Here is a 22446-nt window from a genome sequence, read left to right as displayed (position 1 = left end):
TTTTCCCTCCCAAATAATTTCAATGATCACCTGAAATCCCACACAATGCGGGGGACACAATGAATCCGATTGACTCCATGAAGAACGATTAGTTTATTACATTTGACTATCAACAAATTTAAAATCAACTAGAAATTTGTACATGACCATATCACAGCTTCATCTTCTGGCGATTTTGTCAGTAATTATTATTCTTCTAAACGCTCTGTCTGATGAGAGTTAAAAATGAGAAAGCAGTATTGCATATCTGCAGAAATAAAAAACTTATGAACGGTTCATTGATAATGCAGGGATACTGAAATTAAATTGAATCAAAATATGGATGACTTGCCGATGTGAACGTCTGCAAGGTGACCGGCGTGAACCCCCCGACTGTCAGACTGCAGGCCCTCTGTGATCTCATGATAATCATCATCAGGTCCTTCACCAATTGATTTTTCGAAGCCCCTGATTCTGTTAAATACCAACGTACATCGTATGCTGCATCGGATAATGACTCACTAGCCTCCGTCAGTTTATCACATGATAATGTGTAAAAGTACAGTTGCACTATACTTCCTCCAGCATATAGACAGTAATGGAATGTATAGAATGTGTTGCTGTTGGCCGACTTGAAGAACAAATAAGAATAATAATTGACCACTAATGGGATCAGAATGGACAATCACAAGGGTCGCAATCTCAAATGAAGTAGAATAATCGGAAAGCTCTTATCTTGATCCTGGACCCTTGCGATCGTTTGACTCTTGTAATTGTTCTGCTTCACGGAAAACAGTAAAACCAAGTGCTGTGAATTGTTGAATAAAATTATCTCAAATCGCTGTCTTACCACCATGAGCTCAAACATCTCCAGGCAAATCAAAAAACTGAGGAGAATGACTACTCCAAGCATTACACTTCGATACAGTTCTTTGGTGGTTTCAACACAAGCTATCAGATGCTGATGTTTCTGAACACACCTCACCAATCGTGGACGAATACCACTTTCGATAGACAACGATGACGTGTCTTTAGTGTCACAAATCTCCCGCATCTCTTTGTTCAATATCAGAAATTGTCCAACAACAGTGATGTTTATTTGACACAAGAAGTTTTCGAAGCAAAAGTAGGTATAGCAGCATGGGTATGAAGCGAATATCTGCAGAAAATATGCACAATATATCGTCCAATAAAAATATCAATAATCATTCTTGAGCAAGACTTACTTGTGCGACGAACAATATCTCAAACCAGGGGGAGAGAGAAAGCGGTAGATCGGAATAAAATCGAAAGGGGAAGTCTCTGTCGCTCTCATTTTTCCCTCGATTCTCTGCGATCACAGCGATTATTCTTCGAATTTATCGTAATTAGGGGAGGGTAGGGTAAAATGGACACTTTAGATTTTTTTTAAAATTATTCATAACTCAGAAACAAATGTAACCATAGAGCTCAGTTTAGGCTCATCTCAGAGGGAAAGAATTGTTCTTTGTATTGAAAAAAAAATTATTAAATTTCATCAACATTTCAACCCATCACTAATATTTTAAAAAAACTCAAAAGTGTCCATTTTACCCCAACCTCCCCTAATCGTAAAATTTTGAATTACCTATTAGCGCTTTTACATAATGCATTGAAATTGTCAAATGACACATGAAAATGGCAAACGTCACAATTCTCGTGCATCTCAACATGCAATCTTTCATTACAGTGGATCCATAATCATCGTAATCGACATTCCAAAAGTGCTCCATGATGTGGGAAATCAAATTCAGAAATTCTTTGCGTTTCAGAAGGAAAGCTATAAGCTTATAAAAGCCAAATCCTACGGTGAATACATTCATACTGCAATAAGTAAATTTCTATGAAACGTCGTCAGTCATGAAAATTGTTGTGATTGTCCACGACGAGACAAACTACTTCATTTGCTACATACAGAATTCGATTTTTCACGTCTTCAATTCACGGGTAACAATGGAAAATTCAATGACTGTTGTTTAACCCTAGTTGGTCACCATAGGAGGGAAACGCCGCAGAAGGTAGATTTTTTTTTCTTACCATTGACTGGCTGAACGGAAAAATCCTAAAAAATTGGAATGCGTCAATTCAAGTGTCTAGAAAATTATAATATTTTTTAAAATTATTTATATCCACAATTCCTGAAGAAAAAAAATTATTTCTAACAGACGGGCAATTTTTTCCCATGTTAAATGAAATTGCCCGTTGTGCGACGTTGCCGAAGTCTCGCTAAACGCGCCCGGGCAGTATAGAGTGAATTCGGCAACGCTCGGGCCTATTAACACGGCGGCGGTGACCAATCGGGAGTTCTCATATGGTAACCAACTAGGGGTAATTTTCAAATCGTAAATCTAAATCCACTCAGAAAAGAATACGGTGGAAATATGTAAGGAATTACTGTACTAGTGCGGTTAAATGAGTTCGTTTTATCGGACCCAAAAAAAATTTGTCGACTCCGTAGAAATGAATCCATTCACGCCTGAAAAAATTCAATGGGAAACCCAACGAATTCGCTAAAAAATTCTGTGGGAATTCTATACGAATTCCGTGGGGTTTCTATAGGATTCCTATTGGAATTCTATAGAAACCCCACAGAATTCCTATAAAATCCTATGGGAAAACCGACCGATTGAGCTACAGCACAAAATCTTCACTCATAACTCAAAACACTCCACTTGCTTCATTTTCTTATTTTGTTCGTGAACCGATTTCGAGTGACTGCTGATTATAAGAAGTGAATCTCCCCCCATTTCCCTAATATCCACATGATATAAAATTTTTCTACAGTTGCATATGTCAAACTTACATCAAAATCTCCAAAACAGTGATAAATATCAATAGCAGTCGTGACAAATGAAGTTACAAGTCCACCGATTGTGTATAACAAAAGTACATTCATAATGATCTTTCCACGTTGTGAATCTGTAGTCCAAAAACCGCAGCATTGCAAGAAGAAAGCTGTTAGTCTCACCGCCCAAGAATCACTGGGACGAGACGCCATGGTGTCTAGAACGGAGAATGTCAGGAATAGACATTAAAGAAATAACTTGGATCGTTTTTTATTCCATTTTTTCTCACGTTCACACTCTGCCCGGTCTTTTTTTCTATGATAAATACATAATGATCGCGTGCGCGACGATGAAATTCTCACTTACAATATTATATCGATTGAATTAAACTGTCAGTTCCATGTCACCTGTCATAGGGGATGAAAATGTTATATAAAAGAAGTCTCGGTGAGTCGGGACTAACGCACTGGAATAGTACGAAATGAACGTTTTTATGTTTATGATATTTATTAATATCTATTTTTGAAAACTCTCGATTCTGTTGAAAACCAGCGTACATCATACGCTGCATCGCATACCGCCGCATCGCTTCGCCTCGTCGTTGGTATTTTTTCATGAAAAAATAAAGGAATCATCATTCCCTAGTCGAAACTGATCAAGATAAATTTGGCGTAATTTATTTTAAAAAAATAATCAAGTGAGCTCTCTAAGGATTATTGCGGCGATTCTTATCAAGGTCTTTTTCCTACTCGAATTTTATATCATAACAATTAATATTCCATATTGCGGAAGATTTTGATTTGAATCCGAGGGGCTATGCACAGGCGTAATCGTGTTGTCACTCGCTGATGGAATCAATTGCAATCCCAGTGAAATCAATGTAATCATTGTAATCACATGATTGCCATATTTGTAATCAAGTTTTGGTAATCAAGTGGTGATCATTTGTAATCAGTGTAATCTTTGGTAGTTGCTCCTGGTGAGACCGTGAATTTTGTTTTTGAATTTTATCGACTCGAAAATTCTGGACGTGCTCCTGAGACTAGTCTCGGTATCGTGGCCAGCCGTGTACATAATTCCTCTTTTTCAGGTAATTATATTTTGATCTGTACTAAATCCTCGGTTTCAAGCCAAAATTTTTTAATGAATTTTTAAAAAGAGAGGAGGTTTGATGAAGTTACTCTGGGGGTACGATTTAAATCTCTCTCAGACCTTCCATTTTCCTCCCCCGTCCATTTCCCTTTCTCAATTAATGAGCCCTTGTCCATTATTAATCACTCCTCATGTGACTGCCCATAATGGGCTTCTCGAAGACTTCTCGATGACTTAAAATTGATTCCATCAACTTACGTGGAAAATTCGACGGGTGCACTTATGAATTTCCTGTGCATAAGTAATATCTGTGATGTACATACCTGCCCCACTGAACATACCAACAATTACATCCACTAGTCGTTTTTTCCATGTTCTCCTCGTAATCGAAAATCCATCAAATTTTGGAAAAAATGGTGTTGGTTTTATTCACCCAGTATTGGCTGATGTGAAATGCGTGACTCCAGGTATTACAATATTGATGGCCGGAGGGCAAAAATGAAGCCGAAGACAAAAGATCAGGACGAAATAAGCAGAATAGGTGATTGATGTATCAGATAAATTTGAGAATTTTTAAAAATTATTTTAATCCCTCAAATCTTCGATTTTATGACTGCTGGCCACCGGATAGACCCACGAACGTACATTTGTTGTCGTAGAGCCAAAAGGAGGAAATTATTGTATTAGCTATGCTAATACATACACTTATTACGCCCCACTTACTCTGACATGCAACGACGAAATGGTCGTCAAACTTCGTATGTTTACATTTCAGACCATTCGACATCATTTCCAAGCAAAATTAGAAAAACCAAAAGCAGAACGATTCCAATACTTCAAAAGTAAAACAACAGAAATTTAAAAAATCAATATTAAAATGTGAAGAAATTTTCTACAGAAATAAGCCATATTTACTCTCAATGATATTTTTTTAATGAGATACTTCTTTATGATGAGAATTTACAAGATAACAAGACTTCATTTCGATTAAATTACATATACATCAGGCGTTATATTGTACATATAATAATCACCGAATTAAACTTGTATTTCAACTCTTGATTTTGTTTTTATAAATAATAAATAGCGATTGGTGGTTTTATAGAAAAAACGGGAAATGAGAATTTCCAATTGGCGTTAGCATTACTTCATACTAATCATATAATCGCATTTTTTTATTGCCAAGGCGATCTGAGACTAATTTCAGAAGAAAAATGGCAACTCGTTATTTATATTAATTATAATTTCCATGTGAACACAATTATTACGACACTAAACGACAAATAAAAAATTTAAAAAAGGAATTAACATTACAGGGTGATAATTTACAGCGGATTTTTTTTTCTTTCAAAAAATCAAGTTTTTCTTCTCTTAGTATTTTTGGCATAGTGAAGGGGGGAGCTAGTGCAAAGATTAATTTTTTTATCCTTTAGTTATGATGGCACGGTCAGTGAAGATCATCGACCCAAGCTGTGTCCAGGGACTCAATTAATATGCGAACAAAAGCCATTTCTTTCCTTGCATTCTCAAGTATAACGCGTGGGTCCTGTGAGGTACAACGTAATATATTTGGTGCCATTACCATTGCTAGATTATTGGCGTCCATTTTAGTACGAGCGACTACTTCTGATCTTGCAAATATCTGTGAACAAAAAAAAATTCCTGTTGTTAGAGACAGGTCATAGTGTGAACGGCAATTCTGGATTTAATTCTACAACTATTTTTATAAACAGTTTGTCTGTAAAAATTGGTATAAAACTCCTGTAAGAATTGGGACTTGAAAAATTTTCAGAATTTCCCAAGAATAATAACTAAGGATCGGCATCAATCATTACTTTTTGTAATTTTACCAAAATATTAATAATCACACTGTAGATTCAACCGAAATGGCTTACCAGTTGTAATTTTTAGTGCAGCGGCACGTTGAGAAATGGCGGGATTCTTCTCATTTAAAGCGGAATTACAAACTGAATCACTAAAAGCACCGGTTAATTTTTCTACTTCCTCCCTGGCTGATTCAACTTATTATATTCTACTGCCCGATGATCCGTTGAATTCAGTTTGTAATTCCGCTTGAAATGAGAATAATCCCGCCACCTCTCAACGTCCCGTTGCACTAAAAAATTCGACTGATAACACAATCGCTGAGCGTATCTGCAATACCGAGCCCTGTTTAACCACCTGTGGCCACTAATTTCCGCGCCCATCTGTTCCACGCCTGTGAAATCTGTATTTTGAAATTCGTCCAATGGTAGACAAGCAATTTCACTTTTTTCATTACAGTTTCCGGTGGTAAATAAATCTGTAATTTTTTACTCCTATAAATATGAAAATTATTCAGGACAAAATCTCAAAGATCTCAGTCAATTATTTATCTGTCACTGATACCGTTACCCCTTAAGGAACCCCTACAATCACTTTTCCTTGAATATTTACCCAAAAAACCCATAATTTATTCCCAAAAACTGACGACGCACCCCCCAGTGAACCGCTCTCACAAGTGTCAACCCCCGTCCCCCGATTTTCAAAATGTTTTCCAACTGTTCAATATCGAAATTCAAATTCCAACGTGCAAAGTTTAAATAATAAAATTATTGTAAAAGGTTTGAAAATTTAGGGTCAAATCGGGCTCAAATGCAAGCACCTGGATACCCTTAACCCATGCAATTGGCCTCGGCTGTTTGACTCTTATACCAATAAAACAAAAAACAATAAAATAAAGTAGTGAAAATTATCTCTGAAATCATTTACTTGACTTTAACTGTAAAAATTTAACCCTAATTCAATATCATAAATCACGCTATCCCTGATGATAACAATTCATGCATTATTCGAGGCCCTCGAGGCATTGAATAATGCACTGAACGAACGGCAGAAAAGTATGAATTAATTACCTGAAGGAAACGCATCAAATGACACAATACGCGTCTGTTGAGATCAGGAAGTCTGTCAATAATGGCAGCAGCGCCAGCTGCGGAAGCCTCCGACTCATCATGCCTCATGGACACGCACTCAGCATAGAACGAGTCTGGAATGAGTGGCTCGTACAGCTCTCGCACCCAGAGTTTGAGTAACGAGGCAGGGGCGTGAGCATCCTGAGAGGCGGCTAGAGATCCGCCATCCTCGAATCTGTCCAGGCACGATTTCAACGCGCTGACCTCATCAGCGTCCGCTGACACACGGAAAATTCCCTCTGTGAGAGTACCCCCTCGCACCAACACCTGGCGAGTCAGCGTTGTCTGCACCCAGGGGAGGTCACGTTGGGGGAAACGATCACGTTGGAGTGCCATCACCTCTGACAGGGTTGCGCCAAACATTGACGCACGGAATATTTGAAGCTAGAAGGTTGAAAAAATACATATCGGAGGCTACCCTGGTTAAACAGTCCAATTATTTCCGACTGGGTGATAAAAAATGAATCGGCGTTAATGATGTTTCTGTCTTTGCCCGTTAAATTCCGATTGGCTGGTAGGTAGAGTTTGGAGTCTGAGAAAATTATGAGAATTAATGGGAACAAGGGTATGTGGCCGTTATCGTCCGATTACTTTCCAAAAAAGTGGTCGATAGATCTCATATTGCTCATATAAATCTTTAATATTTATCGCTCATTTTATCATTACTTGATGACTCGCGAGATTCTGATGTAAAAAGCTCATGACGATTCTGTAACTTGATAAACAATGATGCTGTTATAAACATAAATCAATTGTATAAATTGTCAAAATAAATGAATTGTGTCATAAATAATGTATTCATATGAAAAATAGGGACCTGTTTCAATAGAAAAAAAAACCGCCCTCATTATGAGCATCGTCTCATTGTCCAGAGAATTCCAATTTCCGAGAGCTAACAGCAACTGTATTGCAGAAACAACTTCAATTGTGTGAGAGCAAAGAATTGACACAACAATGACGAATTGAACTTTCCCATTGCCAGCAACTCTCAACCAACTTTAAACAAAGAAGACAACAACCAAAAAAATTCAGTGAAAATGATCAATTTACCCTGGCCTGATCGATATCCTCGAGTGTAGCCTTCCTGGGCTGCCTCTTCCCGTGTGCCCCGATCCTCTGCAGCCTTCGACAAGCAACGGTAGCATAATGGCTAACCTGCACATGAATCGGCCACTTGGCGACCTCAGGAAACTGAAAATTAGGATCTCTGTGTCGATTCATGTAGCCCTCCAAATACGGCTCGAAGGTGGCACTGGGTGGTACAAAAGCAAGGCAGACAGCCATGAGCTCCCAGCCCCGTCTCAAGCTCTCCTTCCTCGGATTCTCAGTCGTCTGTCTGCAAATTTGCACGTAGAGCTCGTCCCTCAGTGGTGGTTTTGAGAATACTGTATTCACGACATCAGTGGCAACTCCGTCCAATGTCATTCCCACATTGGCCTTTCTATCCCCCATGTAGACTTGTACGAGTCTGAACAAGTTGCAGGCCTCTCTCTTCAGCAACTTTTCACCCTCGACGACATTCAGCATTGGCCTGGGAATTGGATCCTTCGTCCAACTGAGAATATCTCGGACACTGAATTTTTTCCTGAAGAGCAATCTGAGACCTTTTGGCCTTCCACAATTCAAGTTCAAGTTGTCCTGGGCGTATTTCTCGATGTCACCACCGCTGGTCGAGTCGTCCCTTCTGTGATCATCTCCATCTGCTATATCGTAGCTTTTGACTAGGCTCGTGAATACGTTTGAGGCGGGCAAGGAGATCGGCCTGGTGGAGCCGACAGCACTCGTTTCACGAATTTCAGGGTGGGAGGAGGGAATTGTGGAGGCTTGTTGGGGGGCCAGGGAGGGGGCCAGGGGGGCTGTCGACGGCAGGGTTGCTTGGGCTGAACTTGCAGCCTGCGATCTCGTGAGGGTCTCTGCTGTATTGTAGTAGGTTGCCAGACCTGCTGTGTCGTAGTTGCCCAAATCTGGGGGAAAAAGTGTTCAATTAAGGGTGTTTAATCTATCAAGTGGACAACTCAGTTAAAAAGGAAAATAAAATTGACTGCATAAATCATTCATGTTGCAAATTATTTTTCTCATCAAAGTAGAAGTTTTATCATTGACATTTTATCGAAGGGCTGAGGGGAGAGATAGAACTGTAAAGGAGGCAATCGGTTGTATAGGTTGAAAATCTGTCACAATTAGGTAAAAGGAAATCTTATTCAATTTTATCCGAAGCTTTTTTCATGTTCGAATACTTTATTTCATTATATATCTCAGTCTCGAGTGGTGGCATTCATCGATTCTACCTTCTTTGTACAGTAAAAAAGTTGAAGAAAAAATAGAATTGAATGAAGAGAAATATATGTTTTAATTGCAACTGTTTGTGATGTAAAACGAGTTTTCCCTAATGTATACAACAATTAATATGAATGAATTCAAATTTAATCGTCTATGACTCACCGGCATAGTGATCCTCCAGGTACTCTTGACTCGAAGAATCCCCCTGATTGCTAGCAGCCTCGTCATCCGCAAACTGGTCGTCTGAGTCATCCTCACCCCTACCGGAAATTCCTCTACCCTCACCACTGTCGTCCACCTCTCTCCCGCCATCTTCGTCCAACGAGTCATCGCCCTCCTCTGCTAATAGAGGATCTCCGAATTTGTAACAACCTGAATAACACAAAGAATTTTTACCAATCTATCGTGACCTTTTGTTCCAATTTCATCTCATCAATTATTTATTAGAGAATGCATAAGAGGAAAAAATCATAATAATTATAATTGTCGCAAATTTTCTCGCATTACTGGGATTATTAAATGGTTGACAATACCAGATTCATATTTTAAACTGAGAATTTAATTTTTACAAGTGAAGAAAAGTTGAATTTCCATTTTTTAAATACAAATAAAAAATTTTAAATTAAAAATGATGTGGAATAAATTTCAAATGATGATAATTTCCACACATATTAGTCAACAATTTTAATATCCATAATCAAGTCCGTGAAAAAATGAGTAAAAGAATTGAAATTCTCACCAGAGAGTTTAGCCTGTTGCAGAATATAGTGCTGCAAAGGCAATAAGTGATCAGCATCCACCAACAAATTCCCATAATAGGGTGAAGCAGGTGGGCTGGGATTGCCATTGCTCCTCTTCTTTCTGTCGTCAACCTCCTCCTCGATATTCCCCCCCAATTCATCACAGATAGCACTGTTCCCACTGGAGTTACTATCGTTACTACTACTGGTATTACTTCCAAGTCTGTGCCTCTGATCGTGCACCTGTCCTACCAGGTACCTCTCATGCATAGAATCATCGTCACGCTCACGTCTCCTCATCTGCTGCATCTTCTGTTGCTGTACAAAACTGTAGCTTCTCGCCAGTGCCTGCGAATTATTGTAAAATACATTTTGAAGAAATGAAAATTATTGAGAACAGAACCGACTCGTGAAGTGAGTGAAACTGATAATTGGATTTCGTCTCTAAATCAGTTTTCAAAAGAGAACATTTTTATCGTGAAAATACATCTCTTGCATTTGATGAAACATTGGATGAAACTTCTGACATTTTTTTTAAACCCACTAGTTCCCTAAATACATTTCAAGTCGAAATAGATAACACTGTTAGAAAATTACTTCTGCACTTTTAAGTAAAAAATCTTGAAATTGTTAACAATTACTTATTCACATGAAATTTCCACATATTTTTTTGCTGAGAAACTAGTTAATATCTGAAATAGTCAATGAAATTGCATTTTTTTTGGTCACATAATCATGAAAATTATTATATTTTCAATCTATTGAAAAGTCAATCAGACGTTATGTTTCATTTTCACAATAAGTTTAACCCTGGAATGGTCAACCGAATGTAGTTGGCCCCATGGTAATCCCCACCTCGTGTATTTTACGATTTCATGAAAAAAAAAAGTTGGAAAAATTCTTTCATTCCTCGTCTCTGGGTAATCTTAAAACTTCAATGACCAGGAAATGGGAGTATAAAAGAGAAAGAGTCATTCATTCATTTCGTATTAGTTATTGTCTACCTGTTGGCTATTTTCCATCAAATTATTGCACTTAGTACGTCCATACTCCTCCCTCTCCTTCTCCTTATCCCTAGATCTCTCAGAGACTTCCAAACTCTTCTGCTTGGTGACATTTCCATGCTGATTTCCCCTTTTCGACGCTTCATTCCTCTCTGCCAGCATTGCACCATAAATCTCCCTGACATTAGCCTCAGACAGTGAACCAGCACAGCCATGATGCCTCCGCCCAATACTCCCAATGTTACTTCCACAAATATTACCAGGAACATCATTTTTATTCATATTTCTAGGATGAACACCACCAGAGTAATAACCCGACGCATTACTCTTTTCCAGACTGTTCACCCGATCTCGGTGGTAAGAGTCACGCTCACGATGATAACGATTACTCGTTTCAATGAGGGAACCGTATTTTTCAGTTTGTGATTGAGCTTTTGAGGTGTGGGGTGGGGCAATTTCTGGTGGACGATAGGGAGGCATTTCTTGTCTGAATGCACGTGGCTCCATTGAAGATTCTCGATAGGGCGAGGTACTTGGCTCTGGGCCATAAGAGCCTCTGCTGCTTTCACGACCTGGTGACATAGATTTTTAAGGGTTAGCGAGTGGGTAATTGAATTGTTGGTGACGCCTCGGGGGAAAATTGCTTGGGGATGGGGAGAATCGATCACATCAACGTTTGTTCCATTATCTGGGTAATTAGTGATGGAAGGATATGTCAAGAAAGATTTTTGAACGATCTTTCCACGTCCATTTAAATAATAAAAACATATTTCATAGTCATGAAATTCTAATTATGTATTCCATTGATTTTTTTTGAACATATCTGCAGAGAGATTAATTCATCTCATTACTTCAATCATTCTCGAGTAATTTGACGTTTGAGTTCACTTATCGATGAGCTTAAATAATTTATCTAGCAGCATGAATGACTTTGAAAGGCCGCAGTAGAAAGGCACATGCGTTTTCCCGTTGTCAATATATAGTCACACCAGAAGTGGGTCAAAAGTTCCGATAAAAATTTTCAGCAAAATCAGTTGCAGGCGGCTGGAATAATTGAGATGCACTGGAAACCGTGGCAATACAATGGCAATGATCTTGACAAAACCAATAATGCTAATTGCTAACAGTTGAGTGAGCAGTCTAATTCCAACTCATCGAAAAATAACGAAGCGTGGAGCAAAATCAATGATCGAAAGAATGCAACCCCAAATCGGACTCAAATGAAAACTCGAATGTCAAACGACAAAGTAGAAAAGCCAAAGAAGAAAAAATAGCCAAAGTACTTGGATATCCTTGAGTCCTCTTTAGCAGAAAATTCAATTGGTCGCAAAAAATCCCCCTCATTAATTTTCTCTCGACCCACTTCTTTCGACTAGAAGACATCCTCGAGATAGAATCGTCCCCTAAAAACTGTAGAATTGAAATATCAATAAACTCTACCATTTCTACTCCTCTCAGACTCAGCATTCGCTCCCCTGGCATCTCTCTGGCTCGGATGCTCCCCAAATGTTTTTTTCTTAAAAAGTGGAGTGCTCGTTGACAAGGACAACCCAAGTGGCGGTGGTTCTCCAGAAATGGGTATGCCTTTTTGATTTTTAATACTCTCAAGTGTTCCACTCTTATGTGATCTTGCTTCTAGAGTACTAGCGGAGCCACCGGTGCTGCTGCTGCTTCCCGCAGCACTGTGACCCCGATTTGAAGATGTTGATGGGGGCTGAAGTACATTGGATCGCTGGTGATGACGATGTGGCGACTCGAGAAGACGATAAGCAGCACCAGACTCCAGAGACGTGCGACTGTGTGACACTGAGCTATCGCTGGAGCGCCCAGAGTCCTGAGAGTGATTGTGATGACGTCTGGTTGAGGATGATGAGGATGGCTGGTGGGTCGTTTGATCGTGGTGACGATGGGAGTGACGATTGTTGTACTGATGGTGGTGATGATGATGATGATGATGGTGTGGACGCCTTGATGACGGCGAGGGAGATTGTGGTGATAGCTTCGGGTCGATACCTATGCCTGAAGTGCGAGGCTTACTCCCACCACTCAAGTGCTGAAAATAGTTTGGTTTACGTTCACAAGCGTCAGATTAAGGGTCACGAGGGTTAGAATAAGGAGCACGAGGGTTAGATTAAGGGTCACAAGGGTGAGAATAAGGGTTCACATAAGGGTCACAAACTGAGGGTCACCAGGGTCAAAATAAGGGCCACAAGTGTTATCATGAGGGTCAGATTAGGAGTCCACATAAGGGTCACAAGGGTCAGATTAAGGGTCCAAATAAGGGTCACAAGGATCAGATTAAGGGTCACAAGAGTCAGAGTCAGGATCCAAATAAGGGATATGGGGATCAAAAACCCAAGGTCACCTGGGTTGAAATAAGGGCCACGAGGGTTGTAAGGAGAATCAGATTAAGGGTCACAAGATTAAAGGTCACAAAGGTCAGATTAAGGGTCCAAATAAAGGTAACAAGCGGCAGATTAAAGGTTTAATAAGTGTCACAAGGATTAGATCCTCCAAAATTAAGGGTCAGAAATGAAGATATGAGGATCACGAGGGTCAGAATATGGATAATGGAGGTTGTATGCGGATCATATGGGGGTCGGCACGCGGAACGAGCAGGAGGCGTAGATTACTCTATCTGTAAGTTGAAAAAAAAAATTGAAACTTTTTGAAATTGCTGTTGAGAATGCATACTGGAACTTCTATGATCCAACAGATCAGAAAAAACGAAAATTCCCATTCCGGAAAAGTTAAAATGATCGTTAAGCTCTGTTTTCCAGCAAAAATCTCCCCGCCTAATGAATGAGGCTATTTTTAATCTTCCAGCCCTTCTAGTTCCCGAAATATCGAAGAAATGTATTCTTTCTTGCACCCTGTCATTCACAATTTTTCACACACAAAAGGAATTTCCGTTCGTCAAAGCTCGCATAACCGTGGGGTGAGTTTCTGAAAACCTTCTTTGATGTGCTGAGTTTAAAAAAGGCGTTAACTCACTGTTGCATTATCTTGATCATATCTAGAAGATCTTCCAACAGACGTTGTCTGTGTTTGTGTTGACACAGACTCTTTTCTCCTCGACTCTGTTGACTGGACATCACCCCCACTAGCACCAAAACTCGGTGGCTCTGTGTTCTGCTTCAATGTCTGCAAATAAAAGCCATTTCCAACAATGTTAAACAAATTAAACACCCGGAAATGGCGGATTAAACAGAGACCGGCGCCTAGGTTCATTAGGGAACGGCATGGAGAGACCTTTTCCGTATAGAGAATTTAATAGGCTACAACAGAAATTAATTTCACGAAGAATTTTGACTTCATATTTGGATACAAATTCTTGTTTTTTCGGGGGAAATCGTGATAACACAAATAAAGATTTTTGATATTTTGTCAGACGTTGAAAAGTTGAAATTGTGAAATTTTTAAAAAACCTTAGCTGTAGCTGGAAAAACTTTCTTTCTTTTTCGTTGACAAAATTTGCCGTGAGGGGATCTCGAATTTTTTTATTTTCCTCAGAAATGCTCATTCCGTGAATAATCACCTAATGAAGAAAAACGTGAAATTTCACTCGACTCGTTCAGCCACTGAACTACTTCGAAATAAAAAAAATTGCAGACTCAATGTTTTGCTTCAGCGTCTGCGAATAAACTCATTTTCAACAACGTTGAGCAGATTAACCAGAACCCGGAAATAAACATTACGTTTCGCTGTAATGGTTCCAGTCGAGGGCAAAAGAAATTAGGAAATCTTGTAGTTAAAATAGCTAAGCAAGTAAACCATCAAGAAGAGGAAAATATAAATCTTTTCCGAGTCGGTAAATCATAAACTTCATCTTGGCCCTTTCCCCCTCTCCGCCAGGTTGGCTTTCAGGGTTAAGAGCTACTCAAGCTATTTCTTGAGATACGTTTTAGGTACTGAGGATTCTTAAGCTCGAGGCTGATCTTTTTCACCAGCCAAAATGAATCTATTTTTAGATTTAGAGAAAGAGACGCCTCAGTCAGTCATACTTTCCGGTGCTGAGGATTGGAAAAAAATTTGGGTGAGAGGTAGCGGGGAGAAGGAAATGATTTTTGAGCTGGGTAAATATGAGGAGTTCCTGGAATTATGCTAATGTGAGTGGAATAACACAATTTTTTTATTTGAGGGTTTAACGAGAATTTTAGCGGTCATTCGGAATCCACAAACACAGAAAAACCTAAACTTAATTTTTTGATAAACGTAATTTACGCTCAACGTCAATGCGATGTCTGGTGGCTTTTTTTCCGTCACGAAAATTGGAATTTAGACTTTAAAAAAGCGTTTTTTACGGTCGAAATAAAAATGTAAATTACGATCTTCATGAACGTATTTCACGATTTTCTTACGCGAACATCGCGAAGTGAAGAAGAAACGGTTGGAAAGAGCTCATTTACTAGTTTTTAATCAGATTTTTACTGTTTAAATAACAATAAAAGTGTTCTGGATGTTTTTCATAAACGATTTCCTAAATTTTCTTCGTCCAAGCCCCTTTAATTCGTTTTATTCGAAAACTGGCAAATTGTCAAAATTGACTTGTACCGATTTACCTCTTCATTACTCAATTATTAACTTTTTCAATCAAAATCAAGTGTCTTTCTGTGGGAAAAACATCCGAATTGACTTCTAAAAGTTGATATTTCACATTCGACGAAAAAAAACATGGATAATTCGATACTGATGGGTGCCCCTTGACTATTCGAAAACTGGTGCCACCACGGTAATACATGCATAATTCGCAACGTCTCCATATCCTCCTAATAATAAATTAATTATGAATGAATTAATGATTTGGTGTTTTTCCTTTACCTGAAGCTTCGCCAACGGAATAATATCGCAGTCGGTCGGCCGATGCCACACCGTTTTCTGTGACGTTGCATTGTAATAATAAAATCTCGAGGTATTTTGATCGAACAACTCCCACCATTGATTGTTGTCCGTCTTCTTCCTGCAATAAAGTCAATGAAAAAAAAAGTCACATCCTCGGTATCAATGGAAAACCCCTGTAGAATCAATAAAAGCCTACGCCACAAGCCTATAAAATAATCACAAAAGTTTACGTGTGTAAAAAAATTCGCACGTACACATGAACTCCCGGTGGAGGATCCCAGACACACTCGCCGGTCGTCAGATTGGCGTACATGTGCTCTTTGGTACGCGGCTCGATTATCTCCACCCATTCCATTCTGCTGTAATATTAATGAAAAGAGGAATATATGAATTATCGAGAAAAACTCTTCTCGGATTTCATAGGGTTGCTCTCCCCTGCGGTGGGATAATTCAATACTTTCGGGTGAAAATTGTTGCGAGAATCGGGAAAATATTTCAGGAAATGTGTGGAGAAAGGAGTTGAAAATATCGCATTCCCTTGAGATGAGTAAGTCATTTTATTTTTGCCGGTCAATTTTGTCAGGTTTCAGGAAATACTTTTCTTGAGAGACGAATTTATTTTTGTAGGAGGGTATTTCTCCAGGCCAGTCATTCTCAGGTGGTCCATGGCCATCTCCAAATATTATAATCATGTTGAATTATGGGATGATTATGCTACATATGACCTTCAACGAACACCCATTATTTTTCAATTTTTTCATATTTGAGATTTTCTTACGTGAAGTAATTTGGAATAATTCTAGGTGTTAATAATTTTTGATGGAGTTCATTGAAGGTCATATGCAGCATTATCATCCGATAATTAAGGTGATTGTACTATTTGGAGGTGGATTTGGACCACCTGGGAATGACTGGCCTGGAGAAATGCCCTCCTTAAATAGTGTTTGATATAGAATATTTCGATAGGAGTGAGACGGAATTTTCACGAGAGTGAAGTTGGCGAAGCCGAGGGCTGCCAATCGCACGAGCTGAAAATTCCCGTCTCACATGTGTCGAACAATATTTTTTTGACAGTGATGTTACGTTCAGCGAATGGCCGAACTGTGCCTTTTTCTTTTACAAGGAAACAAAAAGACTTTTCGTTTACTTTGCGGCACGAGGCCATCGCTATTTCATCACGATTTGTGGAAAGTGCTTCGCGCGCGCAAAACTCCACTTTAAAAAATCGTCGAATGACCTTTTCCAGAGAAAATTTCATCGGCTACAAAAAAAGTCTTTTCACATTTTCTCTTAGACCTTTCCATTACTGAGAAAATTAGATGATCCGCAGATTTTCTGTGCCAAAGGAGTTAATGAATGACTAGTCTTTTCGAAGACACAAATGAGAAGAGTTGGTCAATAAAAGGTCACATCAAGTTCTCTTTGACCTACTCCTCATAATTTTTTATTTTTGAACCCTTCCAGTGCATAAAACCACCAGGGGCCGAGCTTTCCGTTACTTGATGCGTTATTTGTCTTTTTCATTGCTTACTTCTACCAATTCCATTGGTAGTAAGCTTCCGAACGGATCCGTAGAAATTTTATTTTCTAATTGAAAACTGGCAATTTTTACTGAAAACGGTTCGTCGAAACGTACGACCTTCTAAAATTGAGAATTAAATTTCGGTTTTATCCAGTGGGATGGGAATACCTACACGACCCTATTTTTCAAAAATGTTGGCGAGTGAAAATCAATGGTAGAACAACGATATGTCATTTTATGCGAAAAACGCTTTTTACATCAAATGCTCTATTTCAAAAAGTATTGAATCGATCAATCTGAAATTTTACACAGCAGTGCAGCTCGATCATACTAACTAGTGCCCAACATTTTAGACCTTCACCACATTTTTCACTCATGTAATGGAACGTCAAAGCAACTTTCAGACAAAAAAAATTAAAAAACGCTAATATCTCGTAAACTTTATAGAAACGGGTATGTATGTTTTGAAAAATCTAGATTGGAGACATCAAGACGAATACTTTGAAAAATAGATATTATCATGAAGAATATTTTGACGCCAAAAAACTTCATTTGATGCAGTAGTTCTCGAGACATTGAGAAAAGAAAAATTTTTCGGAATCGCTGTATCTCAAAAACTACTGGATCGATTGAGCTGAAATTTCGCCCAGATGTGCTCCCAAACAATACCAATTCTGAGCCAAAATTTCAGATTTTTAGCTATCACTCAAGTCCGTTTTTTGTTAAAATTCATTAAAAAAAAATTCATGACATTTCAAGTCATTTCCACGCAAAATTAGAGAATCGAAAAATCGAGCGATTACAAAGTTTCCATTCGATAGCAATAAAAACATTTAAAAAATCATAATTCCAGTCTGCTGAACGTTTCATCACTTCCCAAAACTGATAAAATCCATTCTAATTCCTCCAATCACCTCCCCCATTTCTCCCCACATTCCGCACCACAAAAATACATCATTCAACTCCTCTTCTCAACATGTTCCACATTTACCCAAGAAAACTAGAATTGATGTCCCTAACACAACGTGAAAGATAGTGAAGCTGATGTCATACACCCATGTTGCTGCTCCCCCCTAGTCAATTTAATTGGCTCAAACGAGGCTGAGAAAGTACACCCATGCCCATTACATACCACTCGTCACACTTCTCACCAACAAACCCGCGTGGAAAAAACAATTGAATGTAAAGTAATACCAATCCCACAAATTCACTCCAAAAAGTACAACAATTCGATGCTCAACCCTTCGCTCCACTCGGCTCATAAATTCCCAGAAAAGTAGTCAAATTCAGGATCCACCCCGGAAAAATTTCACCCTCGCCCAATTTTCGCCCCCAGTTCCCCAATCTCCCCTCAATTTTAATAATTCCAATCCCGAAAAACAAAAAAAAACGTGGAAAATTCCTCAGAAATTGAATTTAAAAAACTGGTCATCGATTATCGCATGCAACAAACCCTCACGATTACTTATTAACCTGTCAACCCCTTTGCACCCCTAAAACGTGAATAAATCCTCGAAACCCAAGAGAAAGCCTGTAAACAATAAAAAGAAAAATTATTCTTACCTTAATTTCAACTCGTCGACGTCGAAAAAATAACAAAAAATTGCACAATTACAAGAACCCCAGGTCAACCTTTTCCTCAAACTTCCGCCCCTAGACCTCACCCCCGCTATTTCACATTCACTGTTAACCCCAAACAAATGTTTCCACGAATATCACTCCACTCCGAAAAATCAACGACTCGTCAAAAATAGCCTAAACTAAGGTGAAAAAAAATGGTAAAACCTTTTGGTTTTATTTAATAATTGCACATTAGCCTGGAGAGTGGGCACGGGTAGAGACCCGTCGTATCACCGTCGGCCATCTTTCTCAGAACACCGATATATCACGATATCAAACACAAACGCACACTCATCATCCCTGAGTTTAATCCCTCGCATTAATGAGTGACAGAAGACACGTGGGTATTAGACGGTACATTCACACGATAAAATCACCACTCACTGGACGAATGTTTGTTTGACATTGTTCGAATGAATTAACGATTGTGGACTATTGTTTGAGCGTTTTCTTCCAGTCTCTGGAACATTGCAGGGACTTCTGAGGGTTTCACTTGCACTGGTCCGAGGGTGCAGTGGGGGCGATCATTTTTCGGGGTTTTGTTTGGATTTTTTCACTCGGGATTTCACCCATTTTTTCAGGTTTTCGGGGAACTTGAGAGATTGTACGAGGGCTTAGAGAGCTTTTGCGGAGAACTGAGACTCTGCGGGGGAATGCACTGTAAGATCTTCAACTAAGTTTGACATTTTATGTGTGAGTGCATGTAGAGTGCTGTCGGGAGGAGGGGGAGGTGTTTGGTTTGGTTTAGGCTGATGGTAAACATGTTTATTGGGGGGTGGATCTACCGGGGGTAAGTTACCGAGCGAGGTTTTGGGCTTCGAGTGAAAGCATTGTAATCGTTCAAATTTAAGGTTTGAGTTTTTTGCGTTATATCGACCCATTGTGGTCCAAAAAGTCCGGAACAGTAGGGGAGGTTGGGGTAAAATGGATACTTTTGACTTTTTTAAAATATTAGTGACGGGTTGAAATGTTGATGAAATTTAATAATTTTTTTTCCGATACAAAGAACAATTCTTTCCCTTTGTGATGAACCTAAACTGAGGTCTATTGTTACATTTGTTTCTGAGTTATGAATAATTGTAAAAAAGTTTAAATGTCCATAGGACGGAATTTTCAGGAGTGAGAATTTGGCGGCCCGAGGCGAAGCCGCGGACTTGAAATTAACTTTCGAGTTTTCAAGTGTTATTTTTTCATTTTTTTAAATGTCTCTGAGTTCTAGGGGTTCATTCAGAATTCTCGATAAAGTGTTAGGATATTCTAATGGGAAAATCATGCGAATCTGAATTTTTGACGTGAATACGTTCATGTTTTTTTTCATTATGGAGGGAATTAGGGAAAAGTCCTTATAGTTCCTTATCGGCAGTTGCGCCATCTATCCGAATTGTTGGACATTCTAGAATGTGATAGCTAATTAAAAAACCTAGAATTGATTTAATTTTTTTTCTGGAATCCCTTCAATCAAAATAACACATTGTTCCCTTATTTATTTATTGATTCGCATAAAAATTCTCGCAATTCACTTTGTTGATGATAATTCAGGGATTTATTTTACTGACAGAGTAAATTGTGTTGATAAGAAAATGACCTTCGACAGTAAAAAATTCATCGCGGAAGCAATTGTGAATCGTGTGTGTCACAGTGTACAGTGACGTTGTTGCCAGTTATTATTCCCTCTTGAATTCGTTGGAGCTCTCCCAAAGGTGTTTCCCATCAATTCAAAAATCCATCTTGTGTTCAACCAAGAGTTCAATGCTATTCACTCCATTCCCATCGACTCACAATTATTAGATTTGTTTTTTTCTGAGTAAAGGTCCAATTGTTTTCGAGGATTTAGGCACATATCAATAACAATGGATCCAGAAGTACTGACGACATTGAAACTCCTCATGATTGGAGAATCCAATGTGGGGAAGTCCAGGTGATGAGAAACAATTATAGGAATAGTTATAAAATAATTTTACAGCTGTGCTTTACGTCTTTACATTAAAATTTTGTCCTTATGTCCTCGTCTTGATTCGCTCCTGTTGGCGATAGTAAATGTTTCTGTTGATTTGATGACGATAATCATATGATAATGATGCAATTTGTTTGTCCAGTATTTTGTTGAGATTTACTGAGGATGAGTTTTACGAGAATATGCAGAGCACTGTGGGAATGGACTACAAAACTAAACAAATATCACTTGATGGAGATACAGTGAAATTAGCTATTTGGGTTTGTACGATTTTTCATCAGTTCACCAGTCGATCCATGCATGAGCTGGGTAAAAGGAGGAATTTTTTTATAAACGACCTAGGAGTCCAGGGGGAAAAATGGACACTTCAGAATTTTTTTCGAAGGCTGAAACCTTATTTAATTGTTGATTGCATGGATTTTTGCTTACGAATGGAAGCTTTGCAATCGTTCAAATTTAAGTTTTGGATTTTTTGGATTGTATTGACCCAGTATGATCCTAAAAGCCCGAAAATGCAATTTTTAGACCTCATCCATATGTGCGTGTACACATATGGAAAAATTTAATAGAAAATTTGATTGTATTTGAAAGAGTCAATAAATTTCGATTTTTCTGAATTTTTACCAGAAATCGATTTCATGCCTAGAAAATAAGCTTTCCGGAAGTTTAAACAATTTCAATTATTTATTTATAAACAACGAAAGTTCAGAAATGTAATAATTCTATGAAATTATTTTTTTCAATTTTTTTTCAACAATTTCGCTGACAAATTTGATGTTTGACAATGGTTAAAACTATAGGGTGGTCTGTACTAAAGTGTAAAAGATTTTTAGATATCCTTAAATGGTTAATTTTTTCGAATGATTTTTATTCAATTTACGATGACTTTTCGAGATGAATGGAAATAATTTTTAGGATACAGCAGGCCAAGAACGTTTCCGAACACTGACCCCGAGCTACTACCGCGATGGCCAAGGTGCTATATTGGTCTACGATGTAACAGACAGAAACACATTTATAAAGCTAGAAACGTGGCTAGAGGAGTTGAACACATACTGCAATAAAATTGATATAGTTAAAATGGTAGTTGGAAATAAAATTGACCTGCCAAACAGAGAAGTCTCGATAGAGGAGGGTCTGACGTTTGCCAGGAGACATCAGACGTTGTACATCGAGAGCAGTGCGAAAACTGATGATGGAGTCAAGTGTTGCTTTGAGGAGCTTGTACAAAAGGTAATATATGTTTTCAAACAAGTCGCATTTGAAGCAGAAGAGTCGCAAAATTTGTTGAGTGCTTGCGATTTTGGCTGAACATCCTTGAAGAAAAAAAAATTATTGCAGATAATTCAAACCCCTGGATTATGGGAGCACACTCGTTCGAGAACAATGCACAGCCCTGGGGGCAATGGACCAAGACAGCGCCCCGGAAAACGAGGTCTTCAGTTAACAGACGACTACGTGCCCCAAGACCCAGCGTCAAACTGCTACTGCAGTCTCCTGTAATCCAAAATGATCCAAAACCCTCACGCAATTGATTTCTACATAAATGCTACTATTTATTTCGTATATTGTACATAAGTTACTGGAATTGATACAAAATTAGCATTTTCGCCGCACTTTTTTCATAATAAAAGTTGAAACAGATTTGTTAATGA

At 38.6% G+C, this 22446-nt stretch overlaps 3 protein-coding genes across 7 annotated transcripts; 1 reads left to right on the top strand and 2 right to left on the bottom strand.

Annotated features, from left to right (window-relative positions):
* Positions 1 to 74: 74 nt before the first annotated feature.
* Positions 75 to 2908, bottom strand: LOC107041007 (odorant receptor 13a). 2 transcript variants are annotated; one of them, XM_029126312.1, is made up of 6 exons: positions 2801 to 2908; positions 1586 to 1838; positions 1206 to 1309; positions 833 to 1138; positions 332 to 610; positions 75 to 247 (listed from the first exon to the last, which is right to left on the bottom strand). In XM_029126312.1, the coding sequence occupies exons 1-6, from the start codon at positions 2891 to 2893 to the stop codon at positions 197 to 199; spliced, it is 1086 nt and encodes a 361-aa protein (XP_028982145.1). In that variant the 5' UTR covers positions 2894 to 2908; the 3' UTR covers positions 75 to 196. The 2 variants fall into 2 exon arrangements, with proteins under 2 accessions (XP_028982145.1, XP_015116845.2); XM_015261359.2 differs by having other exon boundaries at positions 830 to 1138; positions 2801 to 2893.
* A 1877-nt stretch (positions 2909 to 4785) lies between these two features.
* Positions 4786 to 19551, bottom strand: LOC107041073. The gene is made up of 11 exons (XM_015261449.2): positions 18781 to 19551; positions 15950 to 16054; positions 15675 to 15813; positions 13848 to 13997; positions 12294 to 12906; positions 10854 to 11425; positions 9849 to 10197; positions 9272 to 9481; positions 7880 to 8793; positions 6770 to 7213; positions 4786 to 5517 (listed from the first exon to the last, which is right to left on the bottom strand). The coding sequence occupies exons 2-11, from the start codon at positions 16048 to 16050 to the stop codon at positions 5323 to 5325; spliced, it is 3687 nt and encodes a 1228-aa protein (XP_015116935.1). The 5' UTR covers positions 16051 to 16054; positions 18781 to 19551; the 3' UTR covers positions 4786 to 5322.
* On the top strand, positions 14842 to 22435 carry LOC107041075 (ras-related protein Rab-18-B). 4 transcript variants are annotated; one of them, XM_015261452.1, is made up of 5 exons: positions 14857 to 14929; positions 19419 to 19497; positions 20934 to 21051; positions 21707 to 22024; positions 22133 to 22435. In XM_015261452.1, exons 3-5 carry the CDS (start codon positions 20974 to 20976, stop codon positions 22292 to 22294), a joined length of 558 nt encoding a protein of 185 aa, XP_015116938.1. In that variant the 5' UTR covers positions 14857 to 14929; positions 19419 to 19497; positions 20934 to 20973; the 3' UTR covers positions 22295 to 22435. The 4 variants fall into 4 exon arrangements, with proteins under 4 accessions (XP_015116939.1, XP_015116938.1, XP_028982146.1 ...); XM_015261451.2 differs by lacking the exons at positions 14857 to 14929; positions 19419 to 19497 and adding exons at positions 19849 to 20537; positions 20648 to 20755; XM_015261453.1 differs by lacking the exon at positions 19419 to 19497 and having other exon boundaries at positions 14842 to 14929.
* Positions 22436 to 22446: the final 11 nt, after the last annotated feature.

This window comes from Diachasma alloeum, unplaced genomic scaffold (genome assembly GCF_001412515.2).
Source record: "Diachasma alloeum isolate Michigan unplaced genomic scaffold, Dall2.0 Dall_scaffold_00354, whole genome shotgun sequence".
Classification (NCBI taxonomy): Eukaryota; Metazoa; Arthropoda; class Insecta; order Hymenoptera; family Braconidae; genus Diachasma; species Diachasma alloeum.
This window is presented reverse-complemented; position numbering and strand designations above follow the sequence as displayed.

Excerpts from the sequence above, each read along its gene's own strand:
- LOC107041075 (XM_015261451.2), top strand. The coding sequence starts at position 20,688 with ATGGATCCAGAAGTACTGACGACATTGAAACTCCTCATGATTGGAGAA. Across the intron at positions 20,756-20,933 it reads TCCAATGTGGGGAAGTCCAG|TATTTTGTTGAGATTTACTG; the intron begins GTGATGAGAAAC and ends TTGTTTGTCCAG. Across the intron at positions 22,025-22,132 it reads TTGAGGAGCTTGTACAAAAG|ATAATTCAAACCCCTGGATT; the intron begins GTAATATATGTT and ends AAATTATTGCAG.
- LOC107041007 (XM_015261359.2), bottom strand. The coding sequence starts at position 2,893 with ATGAATGTACTTTTGTTATACACAATCGGTGGACTTGTAACTTCATTT. Across the intron at positions 1,839-2,800 it reads ACTGTTTTGGAGATTTTGAT|AAATTTACTTATTGCAGTAT; the intron begins GTAAGTTTGACA and ends GACGTTTCATAG. Across the intron at positions 248-331 it reads CCTTGCAGACGTTCACATCG|ATATGCAATACTGCTTTCTC; the intron begins GCAAGTCATCCA and ends TTATTTCTGCAG.
- LOC107041073 (XM_015261449.2), bottom strand. The coding sequence starts at position 16,050 with ATGGAATGGGTGGAGATAATCGAGCCGCGTACCAAAGAGCACATGTAC. Across the intron at positions 13,998-15,674 it reads TTCCGTTGGCGAAGCTTCAG|ACATTGAAGCAGAACACAGA; the intron begins GTAAAGGAAAAA and ends TTTTATTTGCAG. Across the intron at positions 5,518-6,769 it reads ATTTGATGCGTTTCCTTCAG|ATATTTGCAAGATCAGAAGT; the intron begins GTAATTAATTCA and ends TTTTGTTCACAG.